At 42.4% G+C, this 19,718-nt stretch overlaps 1 protein-coding gene across 2 annotated transcripts in view; it reads left to right on the forward strand.

The window, feature by feature from the left end:
- Positions 1 to 7,523: 7,523 nt before the first annotated feature.
- Positions 7,524 to 19,718, forward strand: part of KCNQ1 (potassium voltage-gated channel subfamily Q member 1) — a 380,915-nt gene continuing 368,720 nt past the window's right edge. Inside the window, exon 1 of one of the 2 annotated variants that reach the window (XM_075094586.1) lies at positions 7,524 to 8,007. In XM_075094586.1, the coding sequence (XP_074950687.1) occupies positions 7,607 to 8,007 (401 nt within the window). In that variant the 5' untranslated portion in view covers positions 7,524 to 7,606. The remainder of the gene's footprint in view (positions 8,008 to 19,718) is intronic. The other variant, XM_075094587.1, reaches the window with a different exon arrangement.

Here is a 19,718-nt window from a genome sequence, read left to right on the forward strand (position 1 = left end):
GAAGATGAGGACACAAAGACAAGAATTGCAATTAGCCCAATTAGCAAAAGATCAGGGATGGGACTAGAATTTGGCATTAAATCACAATTATGGAACAGGTGAAAAGAATTTTTGCAAGACCTTAAATTAGGTTGCATTGTTTAGCTTTACTAGCAAAATGAAAACTCTGATTTTTGTGAGACGAAAGCAACCTGAAATTCCAGTTTGGCAGAGCTGATTGTTGCACGGTCTCCTGTGGTCTATCCGCTGAGTTTTATAGTTTCCATTTTGTTTACACTGAGAGGTTACTTGCTGAGAAAAGGTGGGGTGGCAGGTGTGGAGACATTGCTAGTGCCTTTTCTATTACTCTTTGTTGTTTTTCTTGTTTGGGGCACTAGAAAGCTCTTTGATTAATTATTGTTTGAAAAAATCTTCACTTCTGCCACAGAGTTAGCATTATATTCTTTGCATTGCACGTGTATAACCTCCCACTGAAGTTTTCTAGTGAACTACCTGCAATTAAGAGACATTCAACCATGGTCACTCTTAACTGGCAGACTGATGACTCCTGACATCAAAAGTGGGTTGACAAGTGGGTCCTGCTGAAGAAGAATGATTATCCATCCCATGTCATTCCATACATGTGAAGTAGGATATTATATGTTACAGATTAACGTGGTCACAGGCAGGAAGTGTTGCTTGACCAGGAAGAGATTTAGTGATAACTAGTGATTTCTTTCTCAGCTGCTAAGAGTGAAACCCTTCCCGAAATACCAGAACATCCTTTTATTTAGCACAGTCACCTCCATTAAATAACTATGGAGCAAAAATTTTGAGGGGATTTCAGAAGTTCAGTTAATTTATCTGGAGCTTGTTGAGCAGTGTTATTTGATACTGATTTTAGTCTAACAAAGAGGGTTTGTGACTAATGCAAGGAGGAGAATTTTCTTTTGATGCAAGAAGATGATGTAACGATTTCTTCTTTTGAAGAATGCCATTAGTCACTCTGCCCTCAGATACCTTTGCATGCGTAAGAATATGCATACTGTATCCTGTATGGCATTATGTGAGTAATCAAATGCCTGTTGAGTCTCACATGCTTCTGAGATTGAAATATACCATGTCTGCCTTAATGATGAAAATGAATGTTGCAGTGTGTTGTCAGCCTCTTTGATTTTCTCTTTTGGAGTGCTTCTCAGAAGAATCCTTTCTCAATTTTGAAAACTGCAGAATGATTAACCATGTCAAGGAACTGGGGGAGATGGGACACCACAGGCAACTGCTGAAACAGACTGGAGAGAATACACATGCATGTGTGCACAAGTGTGTCTGGCTGTCAGAAATCATAACTGAGATCTCCTAGAGGTATCCCCTCTTAGTTTTATTGGGCATTCACATGTTTTAGATTTTTATTTTTCCTACTGACACTTTATTCAAAATTTGCAAATATGTTGGGAGCAGGAAAAAAAAGCGTTGAGAGCAATGTTTGCAAGACGTGATGCACCAAAGCAGTTCAACTACATTTCTAGCTCCACTTTTTCTTTCTTACTGACAGTGAGCCTGGCAGGGGCTCTGCTCTGAAGTCCTGTTCCTAAACAAGTAAACATTTAAGACCTGAATTCTTCAGGATCACTTATACCTGGAAGCTTTTGGTCAACCAGCAACAACAGGACTAACACTGTAGAAAAAAATTTCATCTTTATTGACATAAACCAAAATTCCAGCTGACTGGTACTGGCCTTTCATATAAATTTATGTTCATTAATGAGAAAAAGTCTACCAGGTATTGTTGCAGATATACATTTGCTATACATTTACTCAGTCTTACTTGGAAGGGTTTTTACTTTTAATTTTTTGGACACTTTTTTTGTTGAAGACAAAGAATAGAAATACTGTAAATAGCAGGACTGATCCTATGGACAAATAGCAAATATATTTTTCTTGTTTGTTTTTTTTTTTTTACCTCGCGAGGTTCAAATTTAAGTTAAGTGTTTAAACATATGCATAACTTTGAACACATGAAAACAAACAAAAAAGTGGTTTGTATGCTCTAAGTCTCAGAGCCTTTCTTGAAACTTTGCTTCAGGACTTAAAACCTGAACATTGACAGACAATAACATTCTTTCCCAGAACAGCACCAATATGCTTTAAAAACCTATGAAACAATGCCAATGTAAAGAGATATTATAAATGTACACATAACAATGCAGTCAGATAACATTCAAACAGATAATGTTAATCAGGATTGTCAGCTGCTAGACTGGGTAGCCTCCAAACTGCAGATATCTGGTGTGTGCTACTATCTCCTGCAAGGTTACTTCTCTCTACTGACCAGATTCCTCAACTTACTGCATCCACAGTTAAAAATAACCAACAACAAAGAGTGGGAAGAATTAAAAGCCAGTTTAAACTTTCTGAATAGAAAGTTATCTGCTGTTTTCTGTCTGCTCCATTTGTCTTGAAAGAGACTGATAGAAGAGCAAACTGCATGAACACCTTTTAAATGTGTGTCTTTTTTGACAGCGATTAGTCTTTTTAGGAAGTCATTCATTAATGTGATCTCTGACTTATGAATGATCAGCTGCTAACTTGTTAGGTTGCTCCTGCTTTATTAATTTGTTTCAAGAGGAGGAACATGGGTTTCTTCTTTCCAAGTCCTGTTCTGTCTGTGGTTAGCTAATTTGCCACTGAAGGCAGCATTTCAGAATAGACGAGGCTATATTATCCACTTTTCAGGAAACAATTTATTGAGTGTATGGTCCAGGACATACATTGCCCATCAACTAGGCTCCTGTAATCTTGGTAATTCTTAAGGATAAACATCTCCTGTGTCTTTCTATGTAGCATTTGCCCTAATTACCAGCACTGTACTGTGGTGCTTTTTGAATGAATGGCAAAGGTCTCACCTTTCCTAGACATTCTTACCCTGGTACTTCTTGATGGTGCTGCTGCTTTTGTTGACTCCGAGAAAGCCTAGAAAGCAATAGTATAGATGCCTAATTTGCAGGTAGAGCAATGACACAGTAACTGTGGATCTTCCTGATCAAGGAAGCTGAAATAAATTCGCTTGAAGGAAAAAGTGAGCTGAACTAACCTGAGGGTTCTCCCTAGCCGTACAGCTAAGGGACCACAGGCACTAGTGGAGAAGGACAAAGTTATTACTGCACATTATAGGAATTTTATCTTAATGGTCAGGCTTCTGGGACATACTGCAGTGTCAGGTGATTTACACTCTGCATATCTGGAGTTTCTACTGGTGTGCTACCTGAGTTGCTTGACTAACAATGCCAATGTCATCAGGGAAAACCTGCTGGATTTGTATGCAAGAAGCATGAATGTATTCAAGAACCTGTAACAAAGGTTTTGCTTAAATTTAAAACCTCAAGTTACGCTGGCATAAAAGCATACCAGTTGTACATTAATAGATTGTGATCAGTTAAAAAGAATGGTAAATAAGATTACCAAAGTGTCCAATGAAAAATGTGTACAGGTACTGAGAGCTGTTCTTAATTGCAACTTAATGAATGAATGAAAACTTACATATATCCCCCCGTCTTCCCACTGAAATGGCTAAGCTCTAGTCTTCCAAGGATTTAAAAAATGAAGCAAAACTCTCACCTCTTTCCACTTTCCTTGCCTCTGCTTTAAATCATAAGGCTGAGGTTTATTTGTGCAACATATTATTGTTCTGTTTTCAAGCTTTTCTTTCTGTCTGAGGTCTAGGTACTTAGTTGTTTTGCAGCTTTTAATAGGAATATTTTTAAAGTAGTGACACACCTCTGTGAACAGAATTTCTAATTGATAGAGAATATTTCAGAAGTTACTGTCATACAGTTATTGCTATATGAAAGTATATAAACAATCTATGACTTAATTCTCAGTTCAGTACTGAGTCGCATTTACCTTCATCACTGCCTGTGCTTTTAAAACTATCTACTGACTTGATTAAACTGTGGATTCTCCAGGAAATGGAACGCAAAAAAATAGTTGCTCTAATTCAAGAAAAAGAATAAAAAAATTAAGACAAAACAACTCTCTCTTTCCTCTTCTTGAAAAAAGTTCTTTAACGTGTCCCCTCCTACAGCTGGGCAATGGGAAGTGGCATTTAAAAAGCAAAACAAACAAAAACCATCCCCCAAAGTAATCTAACAGCAAACAAGATGATTTCCATGCCAGTGGAGAACTGCTGCAACCTGCAATGGCAACTCAAGTGTTAAAGGCTTTCAGAAGACAGAGAACACTCAGATACTTAGTGTTTGTTTGAGTCTTAGCTTCCACAGGGAAGTAATCACATAAAAGATCAAGGTGTCTCTTTATAACTGGCTGCAGCAATTACAGCTTGTAAATATTCAGCACTGATCTACAAGTATGGTTGGTGATATGATGGCAGGCACAAAGTGAAAATATAGCATATAATAAGCATAGCTGACAATGCATGTATGATATTGGTCATAATTTGGTACAGGATAACAGAAGCACAGCCCCAGGCTGCTCCAGACATTTCTGATCTAGAACAGCCCAATGGTGGGATTTTCAGAAATGCTTTACAAGTCCTCCGCCAATTAAAGTACTAGAACTGGGAGTTTTACCATCAGCTTCATTGGTGTATTATCATCATACTTCAGCGACTTACGACGCCTCATTTCTAGAATAAAAATCCTCAAAGATTTAAAACAGTACTTGCAAACTGTGAAATAACAAATATCACAGTTGTTATTAATTTTGCTACAGTCCTGTAAATACTCAACGTAGACTAAATTATTACTGTTCTAAGAAACAATTCAATGTAATCGTCCACCTTCATATTTAAAACCCATATCCTGTTTATCCAATGTATTTTCCTACTCTCTTCACTATGAAAGCCTAGCTGCCTGGCTCCATAAACATATTTTAACACTCACCTGCCTTCCTTTCCCATTTTTAGCTGTTCCATGTATACACTGCACTCTCTGGATTTTTTAAAATATTCTTCCACTTAAATAATTCTGTTCTTTTGCAAAATGAACATGAATAATATCAAGACATGGCTACTTATGAAGGGGAAAAATAGGAATTGCCATTACCACATTAAAGTATTCATCTCAAAAATGTTACAAATTATAATACAGTTTTGGTAAGTTAGTATATACTAAAGGGAATTATTCCCTGGATTCTCATCACTAAGTAGCCATCTATTTGACACTTTTATTTAAGTATGCTCTTGCCTTCACCTGTGCCAGACAGATGTTTTAGCATTTAGTAACATGAACTAGCTGGGAATCATCTAACAAAATTATTTTTACTATATAAAATAAATATCATCTATCAGTAACACATGCCAAAAAGTGGATTTTGATTAATTCCTTTACTCCAGGGAAGAGATGTTTAGATAGTGCCTAAATACTAATTTTATATATTCTAAAATTCCTTTATTTTTGAGGATTCTTTTAAAGATTTAGCCAACATTAGAGGTCCAAACCAAAACATTTTGGAAATATTTCTGATGTGAAAAACAGTTCAATATATTGGGGTATGGAATATATTTAAGACTTCTCTTGTTTTGCAGTGAGAAAATTATTGAAACAAACTTTGGTTGCTTGGAACAGTTTCTCATTGAACACTGGATCAAATTTACTTCATGATAATTTTCTTCCCTGCTTGGCTATTTAGGTATATACTTTGGAAGGAAATTGTGTACGTAATACAAGAAATTTCATTTTCTTAAGTTCAGATATGTTGGTGTTTCTACTCTCTGTTTTGTTAATGGATAAATAACAACATAATGCCATGATTTGTTTAAAGATAGTGAAAACAGGTTTTGAAGAACAACATAATGAATATATGAACATACAGCTTCTTGTTTTGCTGAACTCTAAATTGTTTTGCAGCTGGTTCTAGGATAAGGTCCTGTATAACTCAGACAATATATTGGTCTTTAAAACAAAGTGGAACACTTACATTAAGAAACACATTTGTTAACTTTAATACCAACACTTTATCAGGCTAGCCCTCAAGGGTAGCAATGACATTTTTCTTCCATTAGTTGTTTTCCTTGCAGGCTTATTGCAAGAACAATTTCTCAAAATAGAGAAACCTGGCTCTATTTTGACCAGATGTAGGAAAAGTTTCCTTTGAAATGCTGTTTTTATTAAGCTAGTTTGTTCTTGCTCCGGTGGAGGGGGGAAAAGCCTGGTTAGTACATTGTTGGTTTAGAAACAAGTTTTGCAAATTCTCTTCTTAACACATCTGGTTTTGTAGTCCTAAGAAGGAGCCAGATCCTTCACGGGTGTAAATTAGTACTTTACAAGAACCTACAGTCATGCTTGTTTACACTAGTGAAGGATCTTGCCCAGTTCCCTTACCATACGTGCAGCCTGACATTTGAATGGAACTGCAATTAGCAGGGTTGTTTTTGTTTAACTTTATTTAGCACCTTATCTTTCCACAACGTTCTTGTCCCAGTACCAGTATCAACCATGAACTCAACATAGCTCTTACTAGTTCTGTTCTATTTTGGGCTAGAAGCAAAACCCCCCAGCACTCCAGATCAAAGAGCACTCTCCTCTTTCACTCCAGGAATAGAAACTGTTAACTAATTGGTGCAAAAAAGACTCTCATTACCATGACAAATCGATTCACACCACAGTTAAGTAAGTCATAACTTACTGCATTATTCCAGAAAGTTATCCAAGCCCTCAAAATAATCTGTTATTAAAGGCCAAACACACACACACGCACACATCCTCTTCCACAAAGACAAAACGTTTTTGGTGTTGGTGAGACACCCAATTTGTAGAGGCTGTAAGTCTGCAGAACTGTGTTTATTGTGTTCTACAATTTGCCCAATTACACAGCTATTTGCTCCTTTATGTTACAGTGACACTGGGGACTGCAAAGCTTGTTGGTCAGGCCTTTATTCTTGTTACTTGTATTAAAAAGAGTCTCCCGAAGGATCCCAAGCCTGAAAGAGCTCTGCTACTCCCAGACACTGAAATGCTGCAAGAAGGGATGGAGCAGCAGGCCCTGAAGGCTCTGGTGGCCCTAACTCTGAGGGAAGGCGCTGCAACCCAGGAGCCCAAGCCACCAACAAGCCACAGGGCTGGGCAGCACCTACTGGAGCACTTTGTGCCCACAGATGCCGACTGGGCGGAGAAGGCGGGAAAGCCTGCTAGGCTTCTGGGGAGCTGGCAGGCTTCTCCCTGGTCCCTACTCCATAGGTCCCTACCCCACCACCCACTGCTGCACCCTGGGCCTCACAAAGCTAAGAGGCCACCTCCATGCTGCCATGCCGGTGACAAGAGGACAGGCGGAACAGGCCAAGGTCAGAAACGAGGAGAGTGGCCTGACACGGAGGGGGGTCCAGGATCCGGCCGGGGCTCGCTGCCCGGCCCATGTCCCCCGCGGCTTCGGGGCAGCTCGGGGTGAGCTGTGAGGATGCCCCGGCACCGCCGCGCAGCGCCTCCCGGCGGGCGGCACCGGGACACCGGGCCGGGACCGCCCCCGCTTCCCCTCACCTTTCCCGGCCAGGAGCCACCCCCGAGGGGGCAGGGCCAGAGGCGGCGGCGGGAGAGGGCGCCCGGCACCGGCCCGCAGCTCCCTGGGGCAGCGCAGCCCCAGCACCGCCGAGCCTCCCCGAGCTGCCCCAGCCATGTCCTCCAGCTCCCCCCCGGGCGAGCAGAAAAGCCGGAGCTTGGGCCGGCTGTCGCTGCCTAGGAGAGGCAGCATGACGCCCGGCAAGAAGCCCTCGGCGCTGGAGCTGGCCGAGAGCACCCCCAACGCCCACTACGCCCCACTCTCCGCCGCCCAGGGCGGGCAGCCGCCGGCGGGCTGCAGCCCGGAGCCGGAGCGGCCGCGGCCGCCGCGCCTGAGGAATGAGGCGGCGGTGGTGGTGAACACCGACTGCCCGCGGCCCCCCGTCAGCCTCGACCCCCGCGTCTCTATCTACAGCCTCCGCAAGCCCCTGCTGAGCCGCAGCAGCATCCAGGGCAGGGTCTACAACTTCCTGGAGCGCCCCACGGGCTGGAAGTGCTTCGTGTACCACTTCACCGTGTGAGTACCCGCGCCGCCCCCCGGCCCACCTGCTCCGCGGCGGGATCCCGTTACCGCGGCATGTCCTGTCAGCCGCGGCGGCCCGGAGCCGGAAAACCACCTCCCGGCACGGCCATCGATGCGAGGGGCTCTCAGGGCTGCCCCTCACGCCTGCTCGCCGTCCCCGGAACGTGAGGTGGCCGCAGCCGGGCCGTCCCTCCCCGCCGTCCCTCGCGGGGCTCGTCCGCGCCGCGGAGGCGGGAGCGCGGCAGCCCCGGACGTCCCCTCAGTGGCGGAGCTTTCCAGAGGAGCCCGGAGCTCAAGGCTTGAGCGTCTCGCACACAGAGGCCTCTGAGGTGGTGTTTCTTCACAGGTGTGAAGCAAAACAAACAAGCAGAGTCAAACTGTGGGGGAAAGTTTATCTTACTTTGAACGTAAACGCTGTGTTTCACTTCAGGAGCTCTTAGGTATATCTATCAAATAGAGCAGGAGCTGGCTTCGGGTGATTTTCATCAGAAAGTTACCCTGGGAGTTGAAATAAATTGTTCTTTCTGAGTGTGGAAATGAAGTAGGTAACCGTGTCATCCATTCTTTAGTAATCTTTAATGCAGTGACTCCTGATTTTCCAGCTCACTGTGCAGCATCTGTTTCTGGCTGAATAGGTGTGTTATCAGTGTGTCAGCCCTGTTGGAGGAGGCTGAGAGACAGGTGATGCTCTTTTTTCTTGTCTCTTTTGTTGCCCCTTGCTCTAACTCCTTGTGCTATCAGGTACGAATGCCATCGCTGTTATTTTTAGGCAGGAAGGAGGATGATGGTGTTTGGAGGATGTTAAAGCTGCTTAGCTGCAGGAAAGTTGAAAATTGCTTTGGGTATAACTGCTGTGAAGTGCGGCATCCACCCTGAGCCAACGTGTGGTTGGTCTGCGGTGTGCAAGGATCTCAAGAAGCTCCTCCGTTGAGAAATCAGTGCTTCTTAACTGAGATGTTGTGGAAGGCCTGCATGACTCTTGAGCAATTTGCATATGTTAAACGTAGGTTATAAGGTCAGGCAGAGTCATGGTGTCTGTTTATTTTATGTGTGCACAAACACATGTGTATATACATAGACTGCATATATACATGCCTATTACAACAACTAGAGGTAAAGGCATTTTGTGGTCAAAATCCTAAGACAAAAGACTTTGATAAAAATCAGGTTTTATGATAGAATTTTGTGTTCAGATTTTAAATTCTATTTCTAAGTAACTATTATTTTAAGTCAATTCGGGATTGTGTGTTTATATTCCACATTTGAGGACTGTGGAATCTTTAGGTAGTCAGTTAAGTGGTACCAACTTTATTTTAGTGGAAGGAAAACAGCTGCCATCTGAATGTACTTAATTGGGAGATGACTGTGTGCAGCTGCTGAGATAATTGTGGACTCTGTTCTCTTTAGTGTTATGATAATGCTATTAGATGACAAAACATCTAATGGCCATAACTATGAAGTGTCTAATAGTTGTAGTTGAACAACGTAAACCGCTTTCAGGAACAGTTTCTCCCAACCCCCCCAAAAAAAAAAAAGAGTTTTAGGCAGCCATCTTTTATGATTTCTGACCTCTTTCAGTGTCTCAAATTATGTATAGAAGGGACAGTAAATTGTGTTCAATATCTTAACTAATCTTCTCTAAGCCTTAACAGTGGGCCTAGGAAAACCCTCAAAATAACCTCCTAGGTCCTTTATCTACCTAAAAGTCTAGCCTGAATTTTACCTCTTTTTTTTCTTTTTTTTTGCAAGTATTAGCAGTCTGGATTAATCCTATCTGTGCAAGTATTAAGATTTTGTAATTCTACTTTAGAAAAGATTGTAATATGTATGGGGAGTCACTGCCCGTCTCTCCGCTCAATACATGGCATTAGCCCCAGCGTTTCCCCTCTTTCCAGAAGAGCTCTTCTGATGCAATGGTGAATGACAGTGGCAGTAAGTATCCTCAAGCCTCTTACTAAGCATTGTGCAAATTTGTTCTCTTAGGAATCTGAAGAGACAGAAGAGGGTACTAACACCCTCATGTTTCTTGCAAAGCAATCTGCAGTTACTATGAGTGTACTTTTAGGCAGCCTCACTCTGCTTTTCCCTCATCAGAGAGAATTGAGTCTGTACTGTCCTCAGCCATCCCAGCCTCTCCTTATTTATGTGGTAGATAAACCTGCACTTTTTGTACCCATTAAATAATGTTTTAGGTTACTGATCTTTGGTCTGTACCCCTCCAACTCTCCCACTTTCCAAGATGCCAGAGCAACTTCCTGGGATGCTTGCTTTCTGCTGCACCAAGGAATGTTCTTTTTGAGTACAGCCCGTGCCCGCCAGATGCTGAGCATTGGTAGATTAATAGTTGCTACAAAGCAGAAATTTGTAACTAAAATCCAATGCCAAGGCAGACAGTTTGTTTGCACGCTGCTTGCTAGCTTTTTGGGAGCAGTTGGTTACAGGTGATGTGCTGCAGAGCTAAAAAGGACCCAGAGTTACAAGACACCCCACCCCACTGTCAGGTGTGCACTTCTCTCCCACTGGAGGAAGTAACTTGATTATTTTGTTGTTAGCATACAAACGGACATTCATGGAGGCCTAAGCTGGGTTTTGTGTCGTGATGTGCAGGGACCCTGATGGTTGTGTCTCCTGCCAAAATGAGCTTAAGAGACTGATGTTATTTACCTGTTGCCTCTTTGTGACTCCCTCTGCTGGCTACCTTGTGCTTTATTCTGGGGGCTTTCACCTGCCTGGGAGGTCTCAGTTGCTATCAGAGGTTCAGAGGGGAAGGAAAGGGAACAAGAGTGGAGTTAGATCAGGGCATAAAGACCAAAGCTGAGTAGAGGGTCCTGGTCAAGATCTAGCCCAAAGATGGGAGCGATGAGCACTGAGGGCTTCTTTATTTTCTATCTATTGCACTGTTCTTTGTTGTGTGGAGTGTGTGGCTGTGTTCTTCATTATACACTGAAATGATTAAATTTACAAACGACTCTTGGAATAGTCAGTGTAACTTGTTCTGGACCTGTATCTCTGGCTGGTTGTTGAAATGCTGTTTATCAAGTGATAAGAGCTACATCTACTGATTGCCTGTCACACCCTTTTCCTGCTCAGGAATGTTAAGTCAGGGGTATCTAGAATACTAATAGCTAAGAACTGACATTCAGATCTGATTTTTGCTCAGTTTTATGTTGTAATGTTTAGAAAATGGAAGTTGAACACCAAGCTTTAATCTGCAGGTTCTATGTTAGTATGTTTTTTCTTATTGTTTAGATTGCTGCATGTTTTGGTGTGCAGCAAAGCCTCTCGTGTACACCTCGATCTAAAGGATGGAGTCTTGTTATCTTGTATGCAACAGAAGGTTGCTGTACTAGATCAGGCCAATGACCTGTTTACTTCTGAATTGTTATTCCTTTTGAAAGGCAGCTGAAATACCTGTTCTCCAAGATGCAAAATGTATATTCTTTCTCACTTGATATTTTTAATCTTCTATCTGCTAATTGGATAGCACAGTTGCTGATTAAATCAATTGAACTCTGCACAGGTCTTTTTCTGAGATTTGTCTTGTTTGCTCAGGCCAAGGAGCAGAAACATCTCAAGTGAGCAGAGTAAGAAATTAATTCTTGTTCTTCATTTATACTAGATTTTTGTAGGCTGTGGAAGTAGTCTTTATGGGGAGAAAGAATGAGGAATCAGCTGTTAATTTACCACTCAAAAAAACCTGCCTGAAAAGCTAGTGGAGATGATAGAAACTTTCATTTCAGCTACATGACTTGATCTGATGTTGTATTAAATTTCATTTAAATATATGAAGTATATAGTATATGTACACTTAATTCTACCGCTGCAAGTAAATCATGCTCCGTAGCTGAAGATTTACATGTGTGGCTTCTGCAAGCACAATTGGTGGTTGCTTGGAAACTTGTATTTTGCAAGCAAGAGCATGCCCTGTGGCATGGCTGCATGTATGGTAATGTCCTGCCAGAGCCCTCAAACCTCCCTTGGCTGTCAGAGGTGAGGAAATGACTGAGTGCCACTGTTCTCAGCGACCTTCAGAGCTAGGGCATCTTATCACACTTATCATAGTAGTGCACCTTGGGGTAGTGGCTTTGAGAGGTGAAATGTTCTGTGGCCTTAACGAATGAAGTTTTCAGGCTATGTGAAGAGGGGAGGGACAAAAGAAGCTTAAATTCTGTCCTCATAGTGGCCTGCTGAAATCCTGAGACTCTGTCCCAGTGTTGAAATGACTGTAAAGAATAAGTGAAATCTTCAGATACTTTAAAAAATTATTTTAGGTTTAAGTGCATGAGAAGGAAGAGCTGCTTCTTGCCCTCTTTAAGTAGTTTAAAGTAAAACATCTTAAAACGTGCCTGAAGAAACTTAAGTTATGAGTTTTCTGGTGATTTTGCTTGTCTCAGTATGGTAAATAATGACTTCTGGCAACTTACACTGCATGTTGACTCCCTATGTCCTTTGAAGTGTTGGCCGTTACCAGAGGGGACAATTCGGAAATCAGTGGACCATTGGTCTGTTCCGGTATGGCAGCTCTCCTTTGTTGCCCTGCAAGATAATCACTTTCTATCTTATCTTTGCATGCGTGTGTACCTGGTTCAATTTACTTTGCCTTTGTATTCGTTTGTTTTAATCAGCAATGATTGTCATTGAGTTTGTTCGAATCCCAAGGTGTTTACATAAGCTTGGACTGGCTGGTGGTTGCGATTTGGGAGACTGGTCTCTAGAAACAGGCAAACTCTCAGAAGTGTGGCTGTATGTGTACGCAGGCAAAGATAAGAAGCAAGGGTAGATAGAATATTCCAGTTGTGTGTGTATCAGGATTTAACAGTAATCAATTATTAAAGGCAAGGAAGTGTTTACATAGTGCTGTTTACTTACAATACTGTGAGGAAGAAGCTTAACTCCCTCACACTTAAAATCTCATTTTTGTCAGGTTTCCAAATTTACTGCAACTGTACTTCCAAACCTAGTGGTTCATACTCAGTGTGTAAACTGCTGAGGAGGGAGAGAGATCCATAAAATAATTACAGAGTCAGAATCACAGAATGGTAGGGGTTGGAAGGGACCTCTGGAGATCATCTTGTCCAACCCCCCTGCTTGAGCAGGCACACCCAGAGCAGGGGGCACAGGAACGTGTCCAGGCAGGGTTTTGAATGTCTCCAGGGAAGGAGACTCCACAGCCTCCCTGGGCAGCCTGTGCCACTGCTCTGCCAACCTCACAGGAAAGTTGTTTTTCCTCATATTGAGGCGGAACTTCCTGTGTTCCAACTTATGCCCGTTGCCCCTTGTCCTGTTGTTGGGCACTACTGAAAAGAGCCTGGTCCCATCATCCTGACACCCACCCTTTAGATATTTGTAGGTATTGATGAAATCCCCCCTCAGTCTTCTCTTCTCCAGGCTGAACAAACCCAAGTGTCTCAGCCTTTCCTCATAAGGGAGATGCTCCAGCCCCCTGATCATCTTGGTAGCTCTCTGCTGGATTTGCTCAAGCAGTTCCTGTCCTTCTTAAACTGGGGGGCCCAAAACTGGACACAGTACTCCACATGTGGTCTCACTAGGGCAGAGTAGAGGGGGAGGATAACCTCTCTCAACCTGCTGGCCGCACTCCTGGCCACACATTAGTGTGTGCATATACGCACGCATGACTAAGTTTTCTTTCAGACTGAGTAAACTGAGTGAAAGAGGGGCAAAATAGTAGCGTGCTTTTTTTTTTCCCTTCCCTTCCCTTCTCTTCACCCCACCCCCAGCCCTACTCCATAGTCTAGCATTTTGATTTACAGCAGAGTGGACGTCTTTGTAACCTAGCACTGTTTATCTATTAGTATGCCTGGTAAACTTTTATCTGAGACAAAAAGGGATTGGAAAGCCAACTTCACATATTCCCAGAGACGAGAGAAGACCTTTTGCCTGTCCCGTTATCGTAGTTGGTCATACATGCAAGACAGTGTGCTAATGTTTACGAGTTGCTGCTGCAGGGTCAGCCCTGTTTGCTGATCAGCCATATATTGAAGTTTTGAGTCTTGGCAGATTTTGGATACAGGTGAGATGGAGAAGTGACTTAAAGGTTTTGCTGCTCCCTCCTTCCCAGCAGCATGCTATACTACAGCCCTACAGCCCCTTAGCTACAATATTGCATAAAGGTGCTTCTTTGGGACTTGTATGATTGAGATAGTGTTTGGGTTGGCCACTATACAGCTTTCCACTCTTGCCTTGTGCCATGTTTCCCAATCTGTAACTTGACAGGACTTTCATTTTTGCAGAGGACTGTCTGGCTGTCCTGTGACTGAGACCAATCCAAGTCTCTGCTGAGAAGACCTCAGGAATAACAGTGTAGTTACAGGTCAGGAGGGGTCCCCATTTCTCCCTCCCAATGGGACAGTAGAAGTTCTCAGGATAAGAAATGCAGGTACTAGTAACTGCATAATTGACTAAAAATAATAATTTAAAAAATCCAAATTTACCTAATAATTGATTGTCATCAGAAAGAAAAGCAGTATTGGAAACCAGATCCTCTCAGTGTCAACCACCAGTAGTTACTGCCTGGAAATCATGTTGACAAATGATGCAAAGATAGGGGTTCAGTCACATAAAGTGATTGCTGCATGAGAATGATTGTGGAAATGTATTTTGAGTGTTGAAGGGGAAGGAAGGTGAAAAGCTGGCTATCTTCTAATTAAAATGCCTTTTGAAGGCACATGGTAACTCTAGCAATAATTTAAAAAATTCAGTTTCTGTTTGGAAATTAATAGCTTGATGTGGTTGGCTACCTGAGAAAAACCAACTCGTTGACTGTCATCTTGACTTGTGGTCTGCAGGCAGACAGAGGAGCTGTGTGAGGCGAGGGAGTTCTGTGAGGGCAAAAAAGACCTTCTAATTGTACTGATATTTGGGTTTTCAAGTAACTGATGGAAGCAGTAGGCTCTAAACTTCTGAACACTAATGCTTAGTGTAGGCAGGTTGCTGCAGTGGAGAAATAACTCTGGAATGCACACATAAAAGTTGTAAATGTATTAAATTTGGACAGGCTTTCCTGGGGGTAGGCCTTCTTTCTTTTCCTGTCATCCTTCCAATAAAACATTTCAAGTCCTTCTCTGGTGTTTGCTTTCCTCCAGGAAAAGAATTAGTCTACCTTTAAAAGTTGCACATGAGCAATCATAAGAAAACCAGTAAGTGCAGAATTGACATTTCTGTATGTCTGTCAAATGGTTGGTTGGGCAATTCTGGCACACTTCCTTGCCTTGGCTCTTCAAGTGCCAGGGAAAAAACGTGCAAGGCTGTGTAGACAGGCCTCTTTCAAAACTTTCATTGCAGCTGAATCAAGGCTAAAGTTGAGATTCAATTGCAGTGAACTAATTAGGCTGAGCTCCAAATGCCTGAGTGCTGGATGTATTACAAACAACGGTACCAGCGTATGTTGTAGGGAACTATGCACAGGCACAGGGCTTTGCTGACTTTAAAATTGGCAGTACCTCATTAATTTTGTGTGTTAATAGATTGTTTAATATGCATTAGTGGCGGAACACAAAAGCTGCAGACACTTGCTCGTTCAGTTCCAGATGGAAAATAGCGTCTTGTTGGTGGCAAGGAGTTTTCTGCCCGACACCAAGAGGTCCAACACAAGTTTCAAATGGGTTGGAAGGTTGCCAGTTGCAAATAAGCCTGATGGGTAGGCTGAGTTACAGAAGAAGAATGTGTAGATTAGTGAGTTTTTAGGTAAGGTACTAGTTCTCCTCATACAGTCATGCTTCATGTGGCATAATAGCCTGTGAGAACCATTATAATACCAGTAGTAATAATGGGAGAGCACGTGTATTTGCAAGCTTCTACTATGGTAGTAGCTACTGTATTTTACCTCCTACCAGAAAGATTTTTTTGTTTTTGTTTTTTAGTATCAGAGGCATGTTCGATGCTTGAGTAGTCAAACTTAATACTAATTTTACTGTATGTTTTTAGACAGCCTTTTTTTTTAAATAGGAGATTCTAAAGCTGCTCTAAATTAAGTAGTTTTCTTTGGCGACCTGGAGGCACACCTTTGTGCACACCAGTAGGATTAGAGAGGTGCTTGGCATGATCAGTTTTTGAGGACGCATGGATATTAATCTTCCTCTTTTCCCTACTTCATCATACAGAATAGTAAAGTAAGAAATTGCATAGAGTACAAAGCAGGGCCTAGATAAGTGCGTAGGTATAGTGTAAGTACTTGTTTTTGTTTTTTTCTTAAAAAAAACAACAAAACACCCCAAGACTAATAACAACAGCAAACGTTCTGCAAAAAACAAAAAGTACTGTTCCATGTTTCTTAAATGGCAGTTTCTTCCCTTAACACCCACACTTTACAACAGAAAACTTAGAACCTGGAAAAATTACAATAAAAAATAGGCAGGCACAGGGGGAGCCAATGATTTCTTAAAGCTTAGGACAAACACTATGACAAAAGCGAGTTCTTACTCTAAACTACTTTACTGTCAGAACTGCCAGTGGTGTAAGTTAATAAACACACATGTTCTCAAAACTGATTCAATAGTTTTGAATTTAAGAAAAGAGTATGTCTGCGTGTGGGACTTAATGTTTGATGTATTCTTTACATAAAAACTGCAGCCTTGGAATTTTATCCTTTTGAAAGCTATAAACCACTGAAAATAGGAAATTATACTGCAAATTATTAAGTGGCCTTTATGGGTTCCTAGAAATGTGCCTAGAGTAGGTCTTTGTAGTTTTTCTCATATGTTCTACACAATCAATGTGGTATTTTAATATTTTATGTAAATTGTTAACCAAAGGCAAAAATAAAGCTAGGATAGGGTTTCTTCATCCTTTTAAGTTTCTTCTGCTTCTGCAAATATTGACCCTGATCTTTTAATTTAATATTAAAAATTTTCAATAGGAACATAAATCTCGTATGTCTTACTGATGCCAGCGGACTTGTGACATGTCATTTGACAATATAATTTTGTCATATTTGTAATAGCAAATGGAAAGGCTTTACTCCTAACTTATAAAATCCCTTTTCTTTTGCATGCCTTTTTCTGCTGGGGTTATTTAAAAGGTGCGTGCTTTGTTATACGACTGGACAACTGCTTACTTCAAATGAGAAATATGCCATTCTTAGTGAACTAATATATTGAAATAGTAGAAAATCTTTATCTTCATTTATCCTGACAGGTTGTACTCTTGTTTATCATCTATTAGCTTTGCTCTAACACACCCTGAAATAAATAGAGCGTACGTTTTCTTTTGCAATAATGGGAGAGTATAGTACATTTACTGCAGCAATGTCTGTTTTGATTCTGCAAGAAATTATCATCATGTGTTTAACCTCACTGTGTGAATAGATATTTGCTTTCCAGTGGGAGAAACTAGTAAAAATAAAGTGTAAGGACCAACTAGTAAAGGCAAAAACTTGTATGCATATCTCCAAAATGAGGGCAATTAAAATTACTTGGCAGACCTTATTCACAGGTTGTGTAGAACTCAGTTAAAATTCTTTTATTTGAAATAAGGTGTCTTTCTGAAAGGCTAAGTGTCTTATGGTGCTAATTCTGCACAATCTTTTACATTGTCCATACGGCTGTTGTCTCTTGCCTATAGTATGTTAAATTACACATCATATACCCTTGTTTTTCACCATCTCACCAGTAGTTTTGTTGTAGATTTCTAAATATAAATGATCCTCCCTCCCTCCTTCCTTACTTGCATGTGTCAAGACCACAGACTTGCCCCTCTGTTTAGACCAGAGAGTGGTCACACTTTTGCAATAAGATGCTCACTGCCAGGCAGCAGTCTTGAACTGGCATAAGAAGATTACGCTAGCTTAGATATGTATGACTCCAGTGCTCAGAAGTCACACAGAATCACAGGTTGGAAGGGACCTCAGGGATCATCTACTCCAATGTTTCTAGGAAGAACAGAGTCTAAACAAGATGGCCCAGCACCCTGTCCAGACGACCCTTGAAGGTGTCCAACGTGGCCGAGTCAACCTTTTCCCTGGGGAGATTATTCCAATGGTTGACTGTCCTCACTGTGAAAAATTTCCCTCTCCTGTCCGATTGGAATCTCCCCAAGAGCAACTTGTGTCCATTCCCCCTTGTCCTCTCCATGTGACCCCTTGTAAAAAGGGAGTCTCCATCTTCTTTGTAGCTACCCCTTAAGTACTGGTACACGGTGATGAGATCCCCTCTGAGCCTCCTTTTCTCAAGGCTGAATGAACCCAGTTCTCCCAGCCTATCCTCGTATGGCAGGCTTCCCAGTCCTTTGATCATCTTGGTGGCCCTTCTCTGGACCCCTTCCAGCCTGTCCACATCGTTTTTGTATAGCGGGGACCAGAACTGTACACGGTACTCCAGGTGTGGCCTGACAAGCGCTGAGTAGAGCGGGATAATGACTTCTTTCTCTCTGCTGATGCTGCCCTTTTTGATGCAACCCAGCATCCTGTTGGCCTTCTTGGCCGCAGCAGGACACTGTTTGCTCACGTTGAGCTTCATGTCCACCAGGACCCCCAGGTCCCTATCCACAGAGCTGCCCTCCAGCCAGGTGGACCCCAGTCTGTGCTGTACTCCTGGATTATGTGTTCCCAGGTGCATGATCTTACACTTGTCCTTGTTGAACTTCATAAGGTTCTTGCTGGCCCACTCTTCCAGCCTATCCAGATCTCCCTGCAGAGCAGCTCTCCCTTCTGGAGTGTCTGCTTCCCCACTCAACTTGGTGTCATCAGCAAAATTCATCAGGCTATACTTGATGCCGTTATCCAGATCACTTATAAAGATGTTGAATAACATTGGGCCCAATATCGATCCCTGGGGAACTCCACTTGTGACAGGTTGCCACTTGGAAAAGGAGCTATTTACCACCACCCTTTGGGTACAGCCTGTCAGCCAGTTCCCCACCCACTGCACAGACCACTTGTCTAGGCCATAACATATTAATTTCTCCAGGAGGAGTCTGTGGGGGACCATATTAAAGGCCTTGGAGAAGTCCAGGTAGACAATGTCCACCGCCCACCCCATGTCAACCAGGCAAGTCACTTTGTCATAGAAGGCCACGAGGTTTGTCAAGCACGATCTGCCTTTAGTGAAGCCATGTTGTCTTTTCCCAATCACGTGCTTCATTTGCCCCAGGAGGATTCATTCCATAACTTTCCCAGGAATTGAAGTAAGGCTGATGGGCCTATAGTTACCCAGATCCTCCCTTGAGCCCTTCTTGTAGATAGGGGTAACATTTGCCTTTCTCCAGTCCTCTGGGACATCCTCTGTTCTCCAGGACTTCTCAAAGATTATGGAGAACGGCCTTGCGATGATGTCAGCCAGCTCTCTCAACACCCTCGGGTGGATGGCGTCAGGGCCCATTGATTTATGGGGGTCAAGCTCATGTAGTAGTTCATATACTAACTCTTCCTTCACTGACGGTGAGTCGGTGTTTGGTTCAATTGGCAATTTTGTTCCCAAAGCCTGGGACCCTCCAGTGCTGGTAAAGTCTGAGGTGAAGAAGGTGTTGAGGACCTCTGCCTTTTCAGCATCATTGGTCACTGACTCTCCTATTCTGTTTAACAGTGGGCCTATGTTTTCCTTCTTTTTCTGCTTGTGGTTGACATGTCTGAAGAACCTTTCTTGTTTTTTATGTCTACAGCCAGTTTCAATCCAAATCGGGCTTTCGCTTTTCTGACTGCGTCTCTGCACTCTCTGGCAATGCCCTTGTAGCTCTCGGGAGATAATCCTCCA

Source organism: Phalacrocorax aristotelis, chromosome 5, assembly GCF_949628215.1.
Source record: "Phalacrocorax aristotelis chromosome 5, bGulAri2.1, whole genome shotgun sequence".
Lineage (NCBI taxonomy): Eukaryota > Metazoa > Chordata > Aves > Suliformes > Phalacrocoracidae > Phalacrocorax > Phalacrocorax aristotelis.